Raw genomic sequence first — 22,446 nt, forward strand, 5'->3', positions numbered from 1 at the left:
TGGAGTTCTGCTCCGTTTAAGGCAGCACAAGACTGCAATCAGTGGAGACATTAAATCAGTGTTTCACCAGGTGCACCTGTTACCCAGTATAAACCTCTCCTGCGATTCCTCTGGCGTGACCGTGACCTGGACTGTGAAGCTCCTCCAACTGTGTATGAATGGCAAGTTCTCCCCTTTGGCACAACCTCAAGCCCTCGCTGTGCCATTTACATCCTCCAGAGGATCATCAAAGATGCTCAGGCAGAAGAGTGCATTCACCATTACATACACAATAACTTCTACATGGAGAAGAGTCTCCCGACCCCAGAGGACGCCAGAGATCTCCTCTACAGCCTGTGCACTACCCTCTCCTCTGGTGGCTTCGAAAGCCTTGTAGTTTACACAGAGATGATAACGGTATCAAAACTTGTACTCTAAATTCCTTTTTTCAAAATCTTGCATTTTCAGTTCCCCAAAACCCCGCCCAAAATACATAAAAAGTTTTCTATTTTAGTTGAAAATGGTGACGTGTAAATTGCTCCTAAAGCAGTAATTACGAAAAACTCCAAACCTTGGGGAGTAAAAGTGTGGTTGAGAAGAGGTACTGTCTTCTTTAATTGTGTACAGAAATGAAGTGTATTCTTGTTGTAAGAAAATACATTTTGAGCCAGTTTAGGCAAAACGGGTCCACATTGGTTTTTCCAGATCCTGAACAATATAAAAATGTTCAAGTGTTAGTTTGTCTCTCATGCGGGGATGTTTTTATTTTCTTAAACTGAACGCCAGTTTCGTCTTTCACGTGAATGTGTCATTCTTTTGATCACAAAAGAAGATATTTTGATGAATGTCAGAAGTTTGGATAACCATATGTTGATGTTACTTGTTTTATTATGTAAGATTGTCTGCCCTTCAGCTTCGACTTACTTTTATTGGGTAGATTGAGTAGAATATTAGAATAGATTTAGGCATATATATGTGGATCGTGATGTCTATTTTAGTCATGAAATGTTCTGTCACGTCAGAGTTAATATTTGCCAAATATAAATCAATAAGAGCTGGGCATAGATGATTTTTTTTCATTACCACTACTTTTCCAGTGTTTTAATAAGCTGTTAAAAAATATTTAAATGATCTGTGCATATGAAGATGTTGAAGATATGTTTTATGATAAAAATAAATAAATAAAAAAAATAAAAACTCCTGTGCCTTTCCATGAGCAGAATACTTTTAGACATGTATTTTTTTATTAACTTTGCATCAGCCCATATGAACACTATTTCCTTTCTGAAACAAGCAACAATAACTAGTAAGATATTTATATGTTCATGTGATAAATGACATTAAAAACACCTGATTCAATATAACTGGATTCTTTGAATGTTGAATTCCTAGTTAGAACACTAGATGGCGCTCTAATAGTTTAAACACTATGTATTAATGAAATATCAGGAAAATTATAACAAGGCACACTGTGTGGGATGATGTTCTTGAAATAAACAATCCCAATAATAAACAGTAATTTAACAGTAATTTTTACCACAGTAAAACAATGGTAATGTGTTATCAGGCACTACTGTCTTAAAGAAAGAAATTACATTTATTTCAACCACATGCATTGAAAGAAAAAATCACAAATGATTTCACAAATGATTTTTTATTTTTTATTTTTTATTTTTATGGTTATAGGCATTCTTTATGGTTTAGCATATGATTATTATTTTTTTTCCAGTGGTGAACATTATTATAACCCTATAATATGAGCAATAGTACGATCAATAAGTTAAGATAACATGTTACACATTACTTTAACAGTGAGATTTAAAAGATTTTTCACGAAAGGAGTCAAAAGATAGGTGTTATAATTTATTGTTTCAATACCTTAGAGAAAGTAATTTAAGTTTTTTTTTTTTTTCAATGTAGGCCTACTGTATATAGAAGACATTCTGGTCCACACTCCACACCAGTTGGTGGCGGAAATGCACTGGTTGTTTGCCAACCGCCAATAAACCATAGAAGAAGAAGTGTAAATATGACTCTTGTCCTCTAGTGGTCAAACGTTGTATTAATTTCACTTTCGATGGTGTGTGTGTGTGCTTTCGTAGGATGTGTTTGGGTTTACAATCATGTTTACAATACAGAAACATTAGGTGGAGATACATTTGAAACGGGATGTTATTTTCATTAAAGGAAACAGCATTGCAGACCAACACAAAGAAATAATGTAACGTGAGAACTCGACTCATTTGATACGTTTTATTTAATTGAAAGAAGTTTTGTGTGACCGCCATAGACTAAAAATGTTTTCTTTGTGTGACGTAATAAACTTCGCTCGAGTTGTTCAAGTCAACTTATCAGCGTATAAACTTTACCAAAAAAGTTATTTTCAGTCCTGTGTTTCAGACATTAATGATTCCTCATTCTGTGTTGCCGAGGAGAGGTAGCATTAGGTACTAAAATCTTCCAGAACACGCACTAACCACATATTTGCTAATGCTTCTTTCTACTAAAGTTAAAATCATTTAGTCTTTATCATTTGTTAACACTCCTTCACCCCATCACTCGTGTTGTGTTCCCTGACCCTCAGGTGGAGGTTACAGAGCTGGAACTGGAGCAGGAGTGGAGAACTTGAGCCTCATTTATCCTCTTATAATTGTGCCTGGACTTTATCACTATTAAGGGAACGGAAGGTGAGATTTTATATCTGATTATGATCTTGATTTCACAACCTTTGTTTCACCAATGGACAGAATCCCTGTTGTGCTATTGAAAAAAAATAAAATAAAATCAAGTTTGTTACCAGCATTTAGTTTCTCCTCAAAGCTGATGAAAACATATTATTAACAACCATCAAACACAAATCAAAAATTGTAAGTCATACAGTGCATTTATTCTTAAAATGAGCCAGACACCGGTAGAAAACAGGATATAACATCTATAAAAAAAAAAAATAAAAAAAAAAAACAGGGATCAAGTATAGTTCTGCTTGGAAAGAATTGAAACTCTTGAAACTGCACTCTCAGAAAAAAAATGTATAAGCTGTTACTCACGCTGTACCTTTTCGACCATTTAGGTACTAATATGCACCCTAAGGGGTAAAAAAGGTACAAAGGTGTAGCTTTTGAAAAGCCATTACACATGACAGCTGTTGTACCTTTATTTCTGAGAGTAGCACTGCTTAACTTAGGCTACATCACATCTATGCATTTGGCAGACTCTGTTATCCAAAGCGACTTCAAGGTACACATTTACATTCTTATCAGTTCTTGCAGGATCGTCATGCACACAAAGTATATAACATTTAAATTTTTCCAAGTAAAATCACAGTTTGATTTTGGACCTTTGTTTGTCAAACATCAGCACGAGTGAGTTCAGTTTTTTGTAGTAAAGTGGCTTCCCTGTAGAGAAGTCATTAACTGTTTCATGCGTGCATAAATGGAGAAATCCTTGCAACGACTTGCTGTTAACACAGACTGACACCTCAGACACACTCGCACCGACACACTGTTGACACCTCAGACACACTGAAGCTTTATTGACACCTCAGACACACTGAAGCTTTATTGACACCTCAGACACACTGAAGCTTCATTGACACCTCAGACAAATGCTGCCAAACTGACATGAAATGCAAACATCCAGCAGCAGAAACATTCTCATGCACAAGCTGTTTGTCTACCCACATTGATATAAATGATTGAGACCACAGCAGAGCTTACTTCGTCACCTTTCCATCACTAGTTTGCATCTATGTTTTGCAAACATAAAAATGCTGCAATGGGCCACATGATTTACATAATTAGCTTAAAGTCCCTGTATTGCAGTTAAGGTCAATTCTTTCGAAGTTTTAGGAGAACATTTAATTAATCTGGTTTTAATTATCATACTTTAGACCCTTTAGGATGATCCTGTATGTCTGCTGTGATTTCCTGATGTAACATGTTGATTCTCACAATCCTAAAACTAAACACTGACTCAGAGTCTGACATTCAGGAGATTCACAGTGAAATGATCACAATCTGGGTCTTGTACTCTGAACAACATTAAAGTTAGATCATCTTCTGAATATGATTTGTGCATATTCCACATTAACCTCCTCTTCAACTTTCTGAAAATATGCATAACACAAGATAGAATAATTATGTATTGTAATGTGATTGTAAGTTTTTTAAAGTAACAAGTCTTTTATAAACATCTGATGGTGCTGTTGTGTTTGAGATTTACTGTATATGATAGATCGTTATACTTTGAAACACCATTACTGCCACATAAGAAAAAATTATAGTTGAATCATAGTTAGGACAAAACAATCAAAATTTTGGGATTAAAAATGGCACAAAAAAAATTGTATGCCATAATATCAACATTTCAAGTCATAATTTTAACTTTTTACTGTGTATATATGATATTTTTGACTTTTTAATCTCACAATATTTATTTAGTATGTCATAATATCGTCTTTTTGCCATAATTATGAGAAAGATATAATTATAAAATATAATAATTTACCAGAGCATGATTTTTATTTCTTATCTGGTAGAAATGGACTTCAATATTATTCAGACAAAATCAAAAGCGCACACTGATCTACATCTGAAATTATACAAATACTCAACAAATGAACAATAAATTGTCTCACCGATTTCCGTGTGTTTCTTTTGTCGAATGTCGTCTCAGCGTAAGTGATCTCTTCTTCACAAGTGTCTTCTGTTTGAAATTATAGATGCATTAAAACAACAAAACTCAATCTTAACTAGATCTGATTCTTCACAATATTTATGTTATTATAATGAATTTCAAAGTTAACACCAAAGTAACACTGAAAGTTTTTAAAAACGGCATTAACAAATTTAATTTGCCATTAGGTCTATAACTTTTTCCACACACAACAATTCCTAAAAGAGTGTTTATCATTACATTTAGAGAGACACATAAATCAAACCCAAATGGGATGTTTAACAAAGAAAAGTTTTTTACAATCTTTGTGTTTAATCAGCATTTAGATTCAACAAGCACAACCAAAGTTATCATCAAGTTATCATATTTGATCATCCTTACATTTTATATTCATAAAAATTAACTTTTCTGTTTTTGCATTTCCAGTGTTGATTCAGTTTGAGAAACCTTTGTCTGTGTGAGATGAGTAAAGAGCGACGCACAGTGTCTTTATATACAATTAGAAATAGACATTTATTATGACAATGAAAATTATGAGAATAATTTTAATTAAATGATAAAATATGGTTATTATTTTCAAAGAATTATTTCTTATTTTCCTTGTTTAAAAGTTTTAAAATACTTGCCATCTTTATGAGTTTTTCTGCGTTTCCTGCAGATCCAGAAGATCCAAAATCCAGCAACAATCATCAGAGATCCAGCAGAGATCAACACTATCAGAGACACTGAGACTGGAGGAACTGAAGGAGAGAGTGTGTCTGGTGCTGTATTGATAAAGAAAGAAGTGAACACATCTGATCTACAACAGAAAACAGAGATCAGGTCAGTAAATACACACATATATCATCAGTGCTGTGGTACCTGCACATGTGTGACAGAGTGTGTTGATGTCCAGATGTGTGGTCTGGTTGCTGATGGGATTGTTCAGCACACAGCTGTAGGTGTTTTTATCCTGATATTCCACCTCCAGAGGTAGAGAGAGACTGATGCTGAGATCACACACACTGATGCTGGACAATACACTGATTCCTGCGTACCAGGAGAGAGTCGCATCACACACATTCAACACTGATGAACACACCAGAGAACAATTTGATGATGACAATGACGAACAGTCTCTGGTAATGTTAGGAGTGGGCAGATGAGCTGGAAAACACGAGAGAATCGAGAGAAACATGAACTATCAGTCTATTTTAGGTGTTGTGAATTGTAGTGAATCGGTGTAATAAATTCAGTGTTGAGTGTGTGTTTAGTGTGTTGATGGTCATTTGTGTCTGTCATCTATAAAATTATGTAACAACTGAATATGTAAATAGAATATGTGAACGTTTGGACAAATTACATCTTTACTCACCATACACAGAAACATTGAATGATTTTGATGTCAGTTTCTCTCCATTTATCTCTAGTTGATAAACTCCAGTATGTTCAGTTCTGGTGTTTGTGATGGTCAGAGATCCAGTTTGATTGTCCAGCTTCAGTCTGTCTCTGAATCTCCCATCAGTAACATCATCATATGTAGATAAAGTTTGATTGTTTTTTTTTTATTTTAGCTATGAGAGAGTTTTCAGCTCCATATTTCCACTGTATGTGATCATCTTCATGTATTTCAGTAAGATCAGTGTTTAGAGTAACAGAATCTCCCTCCATCACTGACACTGAATCACCAAACACACCTAATGAACAAACAGATTTACACAGATTATGGCCACTGATGGTTTACAAAGATGGAAATCAGCTGAAGTTTACATGTAAAGTTGAGAATATCCAAAATAAGCAGAAACACAAAACAAAATGTAAAATATCCTATGTCAACATTATTGGTGCAGCACATCCTCACACTTTAATTTGTTTTAAAGTGTAGTGAACAATCAGTGTTTAAAGTTTAAAAATTTATTGACAATAAACGCATGATAATTATTGCAGATTATAAGTACAGTTTTAATTGTGCTGGATATTTTAATAAAATGTTTAAATAAATTATAGATTTAGATCACTGGAAGTCTGCACTGTAAATTTTCTGCACATTTTGACTAGTGCATTTCCATGATATTTGTAGATTAATAGCCGCAGAAATATTTTTAAAAAGACAAAAAATGGCCTGATATTTGAAAGCTCAATGGAAAGTTCACACTTTCTGAACATTTACATTCACTGTAGAGATTTCCATTATATCCATTACCATTTCCAGATCTGAAAATGTCACAGTAAACCTAATCCTAATCCCAAAAGAGACTGCATTCAAAGTTAGTAGATCTCGTTTTATGTTCATACAATATTAATAATTCTTTTAATCAAATTCTAATTTACACTGAAACAGATTTTTTTTTAAAAAATTATAACTTACCAGTCAGACTCCAACAGCAAAAAAAGAACAAAACTAACACGTGAAACATTTTCTTCAGTGGTTCAGTGTGTGATCTAACAGCAGAACTGTTCAAGTGTTGTGTGAATCCTCCTATGCAGTGTTTCGCCCTCCTAGTTCACACATTGCATTTGCATATGATATAAGGTTATAGTTCTTCGGGCCCTTAAGATTTTAACTTCTTGATGGATAAAAAATATTCTTTATTTTTATCAAAAGGTTTGGGGTTCATATTAGAAGTAGCACCGCCTCAGTGACAGCTTTTCTTCTGAGAGCGTAGTTACCTGACTGTTTCAGATGGCTAAAAGTAGAAGAATATTGTGTGAATTGTGGAATATCATAGTGAAATGGAGCCTAACTTTGTGATTTTAAAATGTGTATTTATTCTAAATTGTAATGAATGGAAAAACCAGAGTACAAACTAAAGTTAAAAGCGTGTATGATCTCACAGTACTGGCTTTACTGGGGTTTATCTTCAGTCAAACTGAAACCCGCTGCCGTTATTTTTCTAAATGTGGTTTGATCCGTTGGGTGGACAAACATGTGTCGGTGACACTGGGCATTCAGTGCATGAGTGTTTAGTTTGTAGGTGAAGATCTTCTTCCTGTGCTTCTACTATAATCAGCGTTTTTGGAACTTTAATCTACTGGGGAAAAAACTGGAGAAACTGAGGGAGAAAAACAATAGCATATTTATTAGTCACACTTTAGGGTCAAATTTTCACTAACTGCATACCATCGTCAAGAACACATGAAATAGGCCTAAGATCATTTAGATTTAGATTTGGACAGTGGATGATTGGAAGAAAGTAGCCTGTTCTGACGAATCAAGATTCCTGGATCATCACATCGACAGCTGAGTCCATTACCAACAGAGGCAATGGCACCTAGATGCACCGTTGGACAGATACAGGTCGGCGGTGGCGGTGTAATGCTGTAGGCAATGTTTGCAATGTTTTCTTGGGACACTTTAGGCCCCATTATCCTAACAGCACAATCAAATTATCTGAAAATTATCAGATTATCAATTAATCAAATTATCAGGTATCTGAACATCATTGCGGCCCAAGTGTATCAATTTATGGCAACTGTGTTCCCTGCCTGTGATGGTTATTACCAACAGGATAATGCATCATGCCACACTGCCAGAATCATCATGGAGTGGTTCGAGGAACATGATGGTGAATTTCTGTTAAAGCCACTGAAGTGCCTTGGAACGCTCATCTTTGTATGATACGTTGACATACATTTTTGGAATCTGATTACGTAATCCAGATTACATGTAATCAGTTTCTACCCAGCTCTGTATAAACATCAGAGACGTGACTGTGAGAACAGCAGTAACTATAGCGCACCCGATCGTGTGAAAGTAAGATATTCTTAGAGAGATGTGATTTTCTGCTTTGGACACTAGAGAGCGATGATGTGCTGAATTTGCCATTTTTCTCTTTACACAAGAGTACAGAGACAGTGAAGGTGGGATCAATATTTAATAAAGTTAATACATTTCCATGCATGTTAAGCTAAAAATAGAATATACATTTGAGTTTCTGAATGTTCTATATTTTGACTGGCCTTCTATTTGTGAACCACTAAATTAAACTAGAGCAAAGCAACAAAAAAACAAACAATGTGGCACAAAGAACGAGAATAGACGAAAGTAAAAGATCCTGGCAGAGAATAACTATGAACTAAAGGTGTAAGTCAGGGCCCATATGAGCTCTCCAGTTAATTCTGTTTTGATCATTTTTTGCTTTCATTTGCATACACAGGCTCTTCTGATTTCTGCAAAAATCAGCAGGAACCTGCTCATGCAACAGTTTAATAACATAATATATATCAGGGTTCGACATTAACACTTGTCTGGGACAAGTGGATTTTTTGAAGGGGCAAATGAAAGTATTTTACATGCCCAATCGGTCCCAAGTGTCCTGATTAAAATGTCAATATCTAATAGTGATGTCCGGTTCGTGAACGAATCGTTCTTTTGAACCGGTTCTTTTTAGTGAACTGGTCGAACCAGTACACTAAATCGGACTGAATCGTTCGAAACAGTTCGCGTCTTGCGTCAGCACTGATCCACAAGTTACTAAAGTTACTCACTTTCGGACATGCCTGAGTCCTGACAGTCCCTTCGACTCAAAATAAACCAATATGCCGGAGTAGACATACGTTACTCCAGTAAATCCAACAGTTCACTGAACTGAGACATGTTGCGCTGAGAGAAGTGATGAGCAGCACGAGCAGTTGATACTGAGCATGCGCGCACTTCCGAACGTACAGGTACAGCGGTTCTCGGATCACCAGTACAGAACCGAGAACTGTTTCTTTCGGACACGTTCGATACGGAGAACCGATGAGCTGATGAGCTGAGCATGCGTGCAATTTTTTCAGAGGGACGAAATGCATGTTTCTTAAGTATTTTATTGAACATTAATAAGTGTAACAAAATGAAACATGTTAGAAACATGTTTATCACATAGGTTACTGCCTTTTCACTGTATTATTTTAAAGATTGGAAACACAATGAATGGATTGTAAAACTAAACATTTATTATTATACTAAAACATTATTTTCTGGAACAGATCATTTAATTTCTAAGTAAGTTGATATACATTTTTGACGTAAACTCTTGCCAAGGTTTTAAAGGGTGCAAAGTAAATGTTTATTATGTGTTAATCAAATCATAACGTATTAAACATACTGGAGACATGCATCGATCAGTTTTGTCGACTGTAGGCTAGTAAGGTTTCAGCAGTTCTCAGCTCAGCACACACATGCCTATGCTACGGTTCTCGAGTCAAGAACTGGTTGTTGCAGCAGTTCTCGGATCACCAGTACAGAACCGAGAACTGTTTCTTTCGGACACGTTCGATACAGAACCGACGAGCTGGAGAGACTGCGCATGCGTGATCGCACCGTCTCTGAACCAAACTTTCTTTTGGCCAACTAATGCTGTGTTTATATACTGTCTATGTGCTGTGCTGATACATGAGCACGGGTGAACCAAGGACTTGAATGAGGGGCCGAATTCGGCGAAATGTAAGTTTATTTAATTACAAATAAAATAAAAACCATGAAGACCAGTTTATTCACTTTAAGACATGTAAAACATCCGCGTTTGCGCATGGCCTTATGCCTACTACAGGGTTCATTTTCAAAACGTAAATGTAAGAAATCCAAGATGATTATGACGATGAGTACTATTATTTAACTGAAGTTAATTACAAATGCCTTTATTTGAATGTATATTTATCCGCCGGGATGATAGAATTGACGTCATTACGTGATGACGTAAAAGTGAACTGGTGAACCGGTTTTTTGAACCGATTCATTGAAACGAACTGTCCGAAAGAACCGGTTCGCGGAAAATAACCGGACTTCCCATCACTAATATCTAAAATATTTTTTTTAAAGAGTGATAGTGACATCTGGTGGTCAGACTTGTTTTCTCCACCATGTCTAACAAATCACCACAGAGCAGAAAAGCATGTGACCAAATAAAGCTTCAGAAGTCTGTGACACAGGAGTGGAATCAATCTGGGATCAATACAGTTCTATCTAATCTCCTCTAAATTAATTTGTGCCAGTGAGACCACAACTCACAATTCACATATTGATCAATAATATAAAATATACAATTATTTGGTCATAATTAGCATGACCATCAAAAAAGTGTGTATCTATTTGTGTGTGTGTGTGTGTGTGTGTATATACTATATATATATGTATATATATATATATGTGTGTGTGTGTACTGTGTATTTTTTTTTTACAATTTTTGTTATAAGGAAGTATAGGGTTAAATAATTTGCAAATAATGACTCCTTAATAATCATTTCCTTTTTAAAGCATCTGATTTGGTGGCTAAGCGCCAATTTTTTCAAACCAGCTGTTCTGACCTTCAGATACTGCATTACATTCAAAACTTCAAAGTCATCAATCACGTGGTATTGTCATTTCGATACAAGCATCGTTACAGTGTGTGATACAATAGTGCTTTGAAAACTGTGTCAGAGAAGAATGACAAGAGTCTTTAGGGCACAACTTTTTCAACAAGTCTTTCTGACCATGACAAACATGGAAGTCTACCGTAAAGATCATTTTATACTTCTGCGTCGAGTGTACGGGATAGCCTACACATAGTCGAGTACCATACGCTGTACCTCCACAAAAATGGACCTACACTTCACAACAATGACGCAGACTGCAAGATCTGTGGTTGTTTTTTTCTCATCTGTTTAATCTGAGCTTGCGGTTGCAGAGGATTCCCTCTTTGTGGAAAACATCATGCCTGGTTCCTGTTCCCAAAAGGAAACATCAGACAGAGCTCAAAGACTACAAATTCATCGCCCTCACCTCTCACACAATGAAGACACTTGAGAAACTGGTACTATCTTACATCAGACCTAAAGTGTGCACATTCATTGACCCTCTACAGTTCTCATACCAGCCCAACATCAGTGTAGATGATTGCAACTGTAAGAATTATGTTTCTTGATTTCTCAAATGCATTCAATAGCATTCAGCCAGAACTGCTGGTGAGAAGATGAGGAGATGCAGGAGGAGCTGGAGCTTGTTTTCTGGGTGACTGACTATTTTACTGCCAGACCACAGTGTGTGCGTTTCCAAAAATGTGTTTCGGAGACTGTTCTGTGAGGCTCAGGTGTCCCACAGGGAGCCGTTCTATCACCTTTCCTGTTTAGTCTTTACACATCCGACTTCCAATGTAACTCTGACACCTGTTCTATCAATACACTGGACTGGTCCAGCCACATGGAGGCAGTATATAAAAAAGGTCAAAGCAGGCTGTATTTTTTAAGAAGGCTGCAATCTTTCAACATTCGCTAACCTCTATGGTGCACCTTCTATAAGACTGATGTGGCTAGTGCTTTCTTCTTTGGTGTGGTGTGGTGTGCTGGGGAGAGAGCACACACACATCTGACAGGAACAGACTAAATAAACTGATAAAAAAATGCAAGCTCCATCATTGGCATCACACAGGACTGGGATGAGCAGAGGAGGTGAGGATGTTGAGAAACGGCAGAGCTCGTTCAGTGGCAGAGTGATTCCACCAAAATGTAAAACTCACCAGCATCGTAAATCGCTCCTGCCTGCTGCTATTAGGATCTTTAATGTGCAATAACTAATAACTGAGTCTGATGTCTGATTTATATTTTTTTACCTATGTTCTTAGTATTATTAAAATAGTTTTTTTTTGAGTATTAGTTTTTTGTATTATCATCATAGGGTATAGTATGTTTAGTTAATATATGATAGAGTATAAAATGCTTCAGTGAAAGTTTTGTTTTATGAATGTAGTTGGGTTGATAGATTGATGTTGTCTGTGTTGCTGCTGCTGTAACACATCTAACTTCCTGAGAAGGATTAATAAATTATCATCATCATCACCATAAATATGATGATATGAAATGCATTTCCTCGTCCATGTCTTTCAGTGGCCGGACAAGCACAGAAAATTCCCTCTCCTTCTGCCTCAACTGATTCACGGGTTATGCGTACCATTTTAGCTTTATTAATTTCAATAAAAGTAACTGTTTTTCAACATCAATTGTCTCCAACTCCAACGTGATCCAATCAATTTCAGTTGTCAAAACTCAAAGTAGACTAAACTCAATACAGCGTTAAAGTAACACGTGGAACATAGAAATCCCACCAACAACTAGTGTTTTGACGGTGTAATTGCAGAGCAACGCAGACAGAATGCAGAAGTATGAATGCAATGTATGATTTACACTACGGCGTACACTTGATGCAGAAGTATAAATTGGCCTTTATAACCCGCGATGATAAAGACTTAACTCTCTTTCTTACAGCAAACACAAAAGGTGGTTGTAGCGAAGGCTTCATTCAAGATGAGAAGCGCTGGTTACAGGTGTGTATAGCAGTGTACCAGGTGTGTCTGCTAGAACATGACAGCGAGGGAAGTAATCAATTTTAACTGATTTATTATCAGTTGTGCAAATATCAGCATCAGAGGGAGGAGTCAGCCTGTACAATTAACAATTAGAAGAAGTTGGAGGACTGCAGTGGACTCTGGAGGGCTTAGGTGTTAGAGTCAGTGAGGCTTCCTTTGCAGCATCCAGAGGGAATCATTCTCCTTATCTTAGTTTGTAACTGGGAGCGAGTGCAGATCAGCATGTGAGGATTAATGAGAATGATACGATGCATGAGCAGGTGAAGAACATTAGCAAAGAAACCTGAGGTACAGTCAATGAGTCCTGTCTTAATCAGAGAGTGGTTCATAAGGGGTTTGGTTCAAATATGTTGATGCTTGCATAATTTTTTTTGATCTCCTCAACCTGGTTTTCTACATTTCCTGCAGGTGCAGAAGTTCCTGACAGCAGTTACAATCAACAGAAAACCAGAAGCAGCTGCAGAGATCAACACTATCAGAGACACTGAGACTGAAGAAGAGTAAACAAGAGACAATCATTAATATGAGTGAATGTTTCAGTCTGATCTACAACAGAAGACAGAGATCAGGTCAGTAAATACACACATATATCATCAGTGCTGTGGTACCTGCACATGTGTGACAGAGTGTGTTGATGTCCAGATGTGTGGTCTGGTTGCTGATGGGATTGTTCAGCACACAGCTGTAGGTGTTTTTATCCTGATATTCCACCTCCAGAGGTAGAGAGAGACTGATGCTGAGATCACACACACTGACAGAAACATACAGAAATTGAATAAAGTTGTCAAATGTTCTGCACTGCATAAATTATAAATTAAGTCCATACTAATAAATAATAACTACCAGCATTATGCCACAGATGCTGCTGATTGAGCTTTACCGGTAGTTGTACTGAATATTCAAGAATATTTGAAGGACAGGACAAATAATCTTTACTCACCATAGACAGAAACACTGAATGTTTTTGATGTCAGTTTCACTCCAGTTATCTCTAGTTGATAATCTCCGGTATGTTCAGTTCTGTTATGTTTCTGTTATAGTTCAGTATGTTTGTGATGGTCAGAGATCCAGTTTGATTGTCCAGCTTCAGTCTGTCTCCGAATCTCTCATCAGGAACATCATCATATGTGGAGAAATTTTGCTTATTTTTCTTTATTTTAGCTATTTAAGACTTTTCAGCTTCATATTTCCACAGTAAATCATTGCCTTCAAATATTTCGATATCATCAGTGTATTAAGTAACTGAATCTCCCTCCATCACTGACACTGAATCGGCAAACACACCTGATGAACAAACAGATTTACACAGATTAAGGCTTCTGAGAGTTTTATCTTCGATCCAGAGCACAATGTAAGAAGCTACAAAGATGATTACATTATGAAAAGTTGTAATCACCTTGATTGTTAACATAAGTGAAGAATGTAACTGAAATTAAGCCAAAAATTATATTTACGAATTACCAGTCAGACGACACCAGCACAAACATAACAAACCAACCACATGAACCATTTCCTAAAAAGTCTGATCTGATGAAATGATCTGCCGAAAGCGTGTGAATCCTCCCACGACAGAGTTTTACCCATGTAGACTCTTTACAAATGATTTATAGTTAAATATAAATTCTTGTCTGGCTCTTATTAAGACTTAATAGTCTAAAAAATGTTTCATTCCATTATTTAACACCGAACGTTTTTCAAAAGTATATGTTTACAATAAGTTAATACTATCTTCCATCTCGATCCTCTTGCAGCTCATCTTCTGCAACTGCAACTTCTGTCGGAATCAACCTGTGGTTTTCTTCAGATGTGGTTTGAGCTGAACGAACATCTTGTGTTGTAGGTGAAGTGTTTCGTTTTGTCTTTTTATGAACCTCAAAACAGCTTTACAGTCCAAAAAATATTGTATGCATTTAAAAAAATCTAATCTGAGTCAAAAAGTTAAATTCACAAGACTTGAACATTTTCCTGGCTGATAGCTGTAAGCCGTTATAGACGAGAGAGACAATGTTGGTCTTCTATGTTGTCTTTTAATGAAACTGCATTCAAATCCAAAGTATTAATAAATATGTTGAAGAAATGCATGCTTATAATGACAATGAAAGAATGAATAACAACAAACATAAATACACAAATGCTTGGTCCAAACTCTTGCACAACTATCCCTGGCTGTCCTTTATTCTTCTAAATCAGTTGTCTCTGTTCACTGAAGTACCTCTCTCTGTTCTAGGTCCAATATTTCGGGTCTTCATCTTTCCTGCTGCAGTTGCATCTCAGATACCAGTAACAGTAAGTTATTTACAAGATGTAACAGCTTTCATTGCAGAGTATCAGTTCTTGATGCATCATCGAGTGCTTCATCTCCTTACCGGCGTGATGAGTCTGATCTTCAAGCAGAAGGAACGGGATGAAATGTTCTGAAAGCTACCAATCCACAATCTGACCTGTGATGCAGTCTGAATCATAATCATGCAGTGTTCGTTTGCTGGCCAGAAGAGAACTGGACACCTGACCAAGGTTGTCTTTTTCCACGACGGTTTGAGCTGAACAACACCCAAACTGCAGAACTTTCCTGTTATCACTGTAAAGTTGCTTCAAAACGTTGTATAAAGTGTTCTTCTAGTTACAAACTTTACCGGTGTTAATAGGATTAGAAAATATTGTAAATTATATTTTTTTGCATTGCCTTTGCCTTCCTGAGCCACAGGGTCAAAGGTCATTAGGCTCAATCAACAGCCTTTGCTTTCTGGATTTACTTTCAAGTTAATATAGCAAAAAGTACAGCATTATAAATGTGTAAAACATAAAAATAAAAAATAAAAAACATTTTTTAGATTTGTGATGTTGATAACATCATCACAGTCTGAAAAGGTTCCATAATGTTTAAATTCAATAATAATGATTGTTGTTCTCCTCGGTTGGATATTAAATGTTTTACTTCATCACCTGGTTTCACAGTCGAGGCTTAAGATAGTCCCAGACTAAACCGCATGTAAGAGCTGTCTTAACTGAAAATAACACTGAAATATCTTAAAATATATCTGAGCCATTGTTTTGTCTCGAGGGGCACACCAGTATTTTTTAATTACTGAAAGCTGTTAAAATATCCTAGTTTAACTATAAGGCCTAATCCTGGTTTATTCTAAGACCTGTCTGTGAAACTGGGCCTAAATGTGATGTATGAATAGTATTTACACAAGAATGTGCTCACATTACAGTTACATGATATGTAGTCTAAAGATCAAGTGTTTTTGATTTTTGGCCTTGTTGTGTTATTAAAATAATAAACTAATTTAAAACTCGACTGTAGTTTTAAAATTATTTAAGGTAATAAACTCCAGACGGGTTAGGAATAAGCATTGTAATATACGCTAGTCAATAATATTGCTTTAGGCTACAATTCGTTTGTTGACGAATGACGTCAGGGGATGACGTTATTCCGTAGGGATCCGGACATTTTCACTTTAGCATTCGGCCATGCATTCGTTTTCTGAGGAGAAAATTGTTGAAAATGAAGCGCTTATTTAACATGCTCGCATTTATTTTGCTTTTACACTACCACAGTAAGACCTTTTTTTGTGTTAACGTCGATATCTGTGACCTATAAGCCGCATCTTTGGCACTAGTGATTGCTGGACAAGGCTTAAGTTAGGCCTGTTGTTAACAGGAAATAGCTAGGCTTAAAAGAGAAACTAACTCGCAGAAATCAATGGTCGGTGAAACAGTTTTTAACGATAAAAAAACGAGATCAGATCAGCTGCGCGATGTGTCGTTATAAACAATAAACATCAGTAAAATTTGACATTTTGTGTAAATCTGTACATTTTGTGTAGGCCTACATATGTAATGCGAGTCGCTTTGGTTAAAAGCTACTGCCAAATTCATAAAATTTAGGCATCATTCATTGTTGCCTTACACACGTTATTTACGTGGGTTGTTTAGGACTTAAATATTTTATATGTTATGTTAATGTGGTGGAAAATAATCCTGGTAACACTTTACAATAAGTTTCATTAGTTAGCATTAGCTAATTTATTAGCATAACATACGAACTAACCATGAGCAATCCATTTGTTACTGTATTTGTTAACGTTAGTAAATAAAAATACAGCTGTTCATTGTTAGTTCATGTTAATTCAAAGTGCATTAACTATTATTAACAAGATTTTAATAAAGTATTAGTAAATGTTGAAATTAACATTAACAAAGATTAATAAATGATGTAGACCTATGTGTGCAGTTCATTATTAGTCCATGTTAACTAATGTAGAAGTAATCTTAACTAATAAACCTTATTGTAAATTGTTACCTTAATTATCTTTATTATTTTTGGGGGGTACTAGTCATCTATTTAATATTTATATTGAGTCTATGAAAATATTTGATTAATTGCATTTTAAATATACTGTAGGCTATGTGTAGGAGGGAAAGGGTGTGAGAATATGAATCAGGATGTGGATTGTGGGTTGTGTGAGAAGATCATGAGACTCATGTGTGTTTGTCTGATGAGTGAAAGTGTGAGTCAGTGTTTTTGTGATGTTTGTTTGCATGTTTAAAATGATGAATCCAGACATATTTTTCTACTCACATTTATGATCTGTTGAAAAAAATAAATCACTGCACTACTGTGTGTTTTGCTCAGGTGTGTCTGGTGTTGGATCAGATGGAGTGTCAGTGATGGAGGGAGATTCAGTCACTCTAAACACTGGTGTTCAAACAAACCAACAAGAAGATATAAAATGGTATTTTAATGACACTCGCATCGCTCAAATTAATGAAGATCTCAATAAGATCTGTACAGATGTTCAGTGTAATGAAGGTACTGAGAGATTCAGAGACAGACTGAAGCTGGATCATAAGACTGGATCGCTGACCATCACAAACACCAGAAACACACACTCTGGACTTTATAAACTGAAGATCTTCAGCAGCAGCAGCGACAGTGAAAAGATCTTCAGGGTTTCCGTCACTGGTGAGTCATTTAATGAGTGTTTAAATGCAGTTTATATGTTTAATATGTTTAAAACATGTTAATACAAGATCCTCCAGTATCTGTTGGTTTGTGTTTCAGATGTTTCTGCTGCTGAACTATATGAAGTGAAGGAGGGAGAATCTGTTACTTTAGATCCTGGTGTAATAAGAAACACAAATGATGTGATGGTGTGGTATTTTAATGACACTCATATCGCTGAAATCACTGGAGATCAGAGTAAGATCTGTACAGATGTTCAGTGTAAAGAGAGATTCAGAGACAGACTGAAGCTGGATCATCAGGCTGGATCTCTGAACATCATGAACACCAGAAACACAGACTCTGGAGAATATAAACTACAGATCATCATCATCAACAGCAGCTTCAGCATCACTAGAGTGAAGAGATTCAGTGTTTATGTCATTGGTGAGTATAATTGAGTCATTCAGTGTATTTTCCTTTGAGGAATCTGAAATTAAATCAACCCAATAAGTGTTGGGTTGTGGACTGTTTAAAAAAGTAAGTTTTGAGTCAGTGACACTTTGGCTAAAGTTATTTATGGAAGCTTGTTTCCGCAACAGAATAAAACTTTATACTTTATAAGACTTTATATCTCGCAATTCTGACTTTATGTCTCAGAATTGCGTGCTATAAAGTCAGAATTGCGAGATAGAGAAATAAAGTCAGAATTGCGAGATGTAAACTCGCAATTGTGAGATAAAAAGTTGCAGTTATCTTTTAAAATGTTTTATTCTGTGGCGGAAACAAGCTTCCATAGTTATTAACATGCAAAATGCACAAAATAGCCAGTTTTCCTGTGAATGCTGCTTCCAGTTTAGCTCAAAGTGCTGATGCTTTTGAACTGATTGAACTAAACTGAGTGCTGATGAACAAAAGTCGCATTTATCAGTTAAAACAATATCATACACCTGATGACAAAAGTAGAAAGGGTGTAATTATCAGTCAAAGATATTGGTAAATACTGGGTGGATTATCATTCACTCTCAAGTAATAATGACTGTTTCTCTTCATCTGTTCCAGATTCAGGTTTGTCTTCAGGAGCTGTAGCAGGAATAGTTGTTGTTGTTGTTCTGCTGGTGTTTGCAGCTGTAACTGCTGCTGTGGTTTACTATCGTCACCACAAGGCCCATGCAGCAGTGCCACAGAGTGTAAGTATTACAGATATGAGATTTACTGTGCACAAAAACTTTTTAAAGAAAAGTGGTATGAATACATATAACAATCATAGTGATACACAAATACATACACTGCTGTTCAAAAGTTTGGGATTGGTAAGTTTTTAATTTTTTTGAAAGAAGTCTTTTATGTTCACCAAGGCTGCATTTAAAAAAACAACCAAAAGAAAAACAGTAATGTTGTTAAATATTATGACAATTTAAAATGACTGTTTTCTATTTGAATATATTTTAAAATGGGGGGGGGGTTGGTAGGCGTTTCTAATGTTCTAACATGTGCATTTCTCAGCGTGTACATGTGAAGCTCACATGCACTAAAAGCCTGTCTAACAGCGCCTGGATACTGGACTAAGTTATCTTTCGAGTCTTATTGTGCTAATACTGTCAAATACACACAAGGTTTACATAAACAAAGTCGGTTATGTCTAAAGTGAAAGCAAACTTGAGGAAATTGAGAGAAAATCTGCTTGTCAAATGCGTGTATATTAGACGCGTCGCGCGCAGCTCTTAAAGAGACAATAGTAATAGTAAACATGCTGCCGCTTGTCCTTAAAGGGATAGTTCACTAATAATTTTAATAATTATTTTTAAATTATTACTAATAATAATATAAGAAATATAGTAAGTAATAATATAATAAAGGTATAAATATATAATCGTGTGAAATGTATTATGAAAATTTGCTAGCAATTTCAACAAACAAATACCAAGAAATAGGTTGCAGCAGTTTGTCTTTCGACCACACTTGCAAAATCCGCGATGTGATTGAGCTCGAACAGCTTCAGCATCAGCAACTTTTTATTGTATGAAATCGCTGTCAATCAAAAGGAGATGCAGCCTTTTGACAGACCCTCCAATCATCATGCAGAAGCCCGGAGTCCAGGCCGGCCCACTCCTCCATTCACTCCCAGAGATGCTGAGCGTCCGTGGGCGGGACATAATCGCAGCATTTATCCAATGACTGTCTAGTTTCGAAGCACTGAAAAAAACTGTTCAAAGCAGCTCCACTGAAGTCAATAGGCCTATGTCACAAAAAAATTGAAGACCGGAAGTACGTCTTTTAGTAGGGATACGGCTCTTCCGGTTAGCTTTTTCCAATAGATACTGCTGGACCAAATCTCTCCGCAACCTGCCTGAAGTCACATATGACGATGTGGTTCGGATGGTAAATTAAAACTCTCAAGTGGAAAAGCGTGAAAGCTGAGGTATGGCTGTCTACGTCCTGACGCAGAGCAACCCGGTGCACTACAACAGCAGCGGCGGGCCGTTCGCCAGTAAGGTAAACGTTTCTCGAGTTGGACCAATCAGCAGACGTTGCTGCTACGCTTAGGATTGTGGGTAGTGTAGTTTTTTTCATAAGATCGCCGATAGAACATGTTTTTCTTAAAACAAGGTTGATTTCATACGAACTTATAGCTCCTACAGGAGCAAAAACCTTCGTTTCACAACCTCATAGCTCCTGGTCAGTCTACCTCGGATGGTTTAGACATTATGGCTGATAATCTAAATCCTTATGGAGAAATACTGTTGACCGGAAGTTCTGAATCCCTACTCCGCGTTCCGGAAGCAGGAAGTGTGACATAGGCCTATGGACGCTGGGCTTCAACAGGGAAATGCACTGTGACGCTACGGGAATGTATGAGAAGGAAATCGGGTCAGCCGACCTGCTGTAACTGATTCTGACAAACTCGTCTTTGAGATGAACGTTTTCTAACGCATTTTTAGTAGTATAGACCTTATGTAGCCCCGCCCCTTTTCAGCACTGCGCTTGTTGTCTTTTGACTTCCGGTTGTATTTTCACAGCGATCTTGCGTATTGAATGAATGAACGGCTCGTTTTAAAATCTTCCCGGTCTACTGACATTTGTTAAGACATCTGTTTTAAACATTACAATCGTCATGATAACTTTCGTTAACTTTTGTTAACTTTATATTAAATAAATCCACTTCCAAAGCTAATTACTCCTTGACAGCAATGCCATAGGAATATACAGAGCAACTGCAAAAACGGAAGTTCAAAGACAATTTTCTAAAGATGGCGGCGCCCTTGTTTCTCTGGCGCATAAGGTCTATACAATAGTACATTTTTGACCAATAATTTTTTGACATTATGGGGGAAGCCGAGCTTCAACAGCATTAACGAGTCTTAAAGAAATCTCCACAGATATGTCTGTGATGAAAGATCTGTTATATATATATATACAGTGAGGAAAATAAGTATTTGAACACCCTGCTATTTTGCAAGTTCTCCCACTCGGAAATCATGGAGGGGTCTGAAATTGTCATCGTAGGTGCATGTCCACTGTGAGAGACATAATCTAAAAAAAAAAATCCAGAAATCACAATATATGATTTTTTTAACTATTTATTTGTATGATACAGCTGCAAATAAGTATTTGAACACCTGTCTATCAGCTAGAATTCTGACCCTCAAAGACCTGTTAGTCTGCCTTTAAAATGTCCACCTCCACTCCATTTATTATCCTAAATTAGATGCACCTGTTTGAGGTCGTTAGCTGCATAAAGACACCTGTCCACCCCATACAATCAGTAAGAATCCAACTACTAACATGGCCAAGACCAAAGAGCTGTCCAAAGACACTAGAGACAAAATTGTACACCTCCACAAGGCTGGAAAGGGCTACGGGGAAATTGCCAAGCAGCTTGGTGAAAAAAGGTCCACTGTTGGAGCAATCATTAGAAAATGGAAGAAGCTAAACATGACTGTCGATCTCCCTCGGACTGGGGCTCCATGCAAGATCTCACCTCGTGGGGTCTCAATGATCCTAAGAAAGGTGAGAAATCAGCCCAGAACTACACGGGAGGAGCTGGTCAATGACCTGAAAAGAGCTGGGACCACCGTTTCCAAGGTTACTGTTGGTAATACACTAAGACGTCATGGTTTGAAATCATGCATGGCACGGAAGGTTCCCCTGCTTAAACCAGCACATGTCAAGGCCCGTCTTAAGTTTGCCAATGACCATTTGGATGATCCAGAGGAGTCATGGGAGAAAGTCATGTGGTCAGATGAGACCAAAATAGAACTTTTTGGTCATAATTCCACTAAACGTGTTTGGAGGAAGAGGAATGATGAGTACCATCCCAAGAACACCATCCCTACTGTGAAGCATGGGGGTGGTAGCATCATGCTTTGGGGGTGTTTTTCTGCACATGGGACAGGGCGACTGCACTGTATTAAGGAGAGGATGACCGGGGCCATGTATTGCGAGATTTTGGGGAACAACCTCCTTTCCTCAGTTAGAGCATTGAAGATGGGTCGAGGCTGGGTCTTCCAACATGACAATGACCCGAAGCACACAGCCAGG

General features: G+C 36.8%; 4 protein-coding genes across 5 annotated transcripts in view; 3 read left to right on the forward strand and 1 right to left on the reverse strand.

Annotated features, from left to right (window-relative positions):
* The window catches only part of LOC311084748 (SLAM family member 9-like), a 134,574-nt gene that overhangs the window by 96,991 nt on the left and 15,137 nt on the right, over positions 1-22,446 (reverse strand). The gene's annotated exons all lie outside the window — the stretch shown is intronic.
* The window catches only part of LOC311084743 (uncharacterized protein), a 109,388-nt gene that overhangs the window by 73,218 nt on the left and 13,724 nt on the right, over positions 1-22,446 (forward strand). Inside the window, exons 2-9 of one of the 2 annotated variants that reach the window (XM_084116969.1) lie at positions 5,312-5,475; positions 12,856-12,914; positions 13,365-13,525; positions 14,708-14,792; positions 15,184-15,242; positions 17,596-17,925; positions 18,025-18,351; positions 18,967-19,094. In XM_084116969.1, coding sequence (XP_083973095.1) covers positions 13,480-13,525; positions 14,708-14,792; positions 15,184-15,242; positions 17,596-17,925; positions 18,025-18,351; positions 18,967-19,094 — 975 coding nt within the window. In that variant the 5' untranslated portion in view covers positions 5,312-5,475; positions 12,856-12,914; positions 13,365-13,479. Of the gene's footprint in view, positions 1-5,311; positions 5,476-12,855; positions 12,915-13,364; positions 13,526-14,707; positions 14,793-15,183; positions 15,243-16,276; positions 16,517-17,595; positions 17,926-18,024; positions 18,352-18,966; positions 19,095-22,446 lie in introns of those variants that run through there. The other variant, XM_084116970.1, reaches the window with a different exon arrangement.
* LOC311084745 (uncharacterized protein) overlaps positions 2,042-22,446 on the forward strand; it is a gene marked incomplete at its 5' end in the record, with an annotated part of 102,997 nt that continues 82,592 nt past the window's right edge. Inside the window, one exon of the mRNA XM_084116977.1 lies at positions 2,042-2,426. The remainder of the gene's footprint in view (positions 2,427-22,446) is intronic.
* Positions 11,219-22,446, forward strand: part of LOC311084742 (uncharacterized protein) — a 67,214-nt gene continuing 55,986 nt past the window's right edge. Inside the window, exon 1 of the mRNA XM_084116967.1 lies at positions 11,219-12,042. Within this exon, the coding sequence (XP_083973093.1) occupies positions 11,994-12,042 (49 nt within the window). The 5' untranslated portion in view covers positions 11,219-11,993. The remainder of the gene's footprint in view (positions 12,043-22,446) is intronic.

This window comes from Abramis brama (assembly GCF_963993115.1).
Source record: "Abramis brama genome assembly, chromosome: 6".
NCBI classification, from domain to species: Eukaryota; Metazoa; Chordata; class Actinopteri; order Cypriniformes; family Leuciscidae; genus Abramis; species Abramis brama.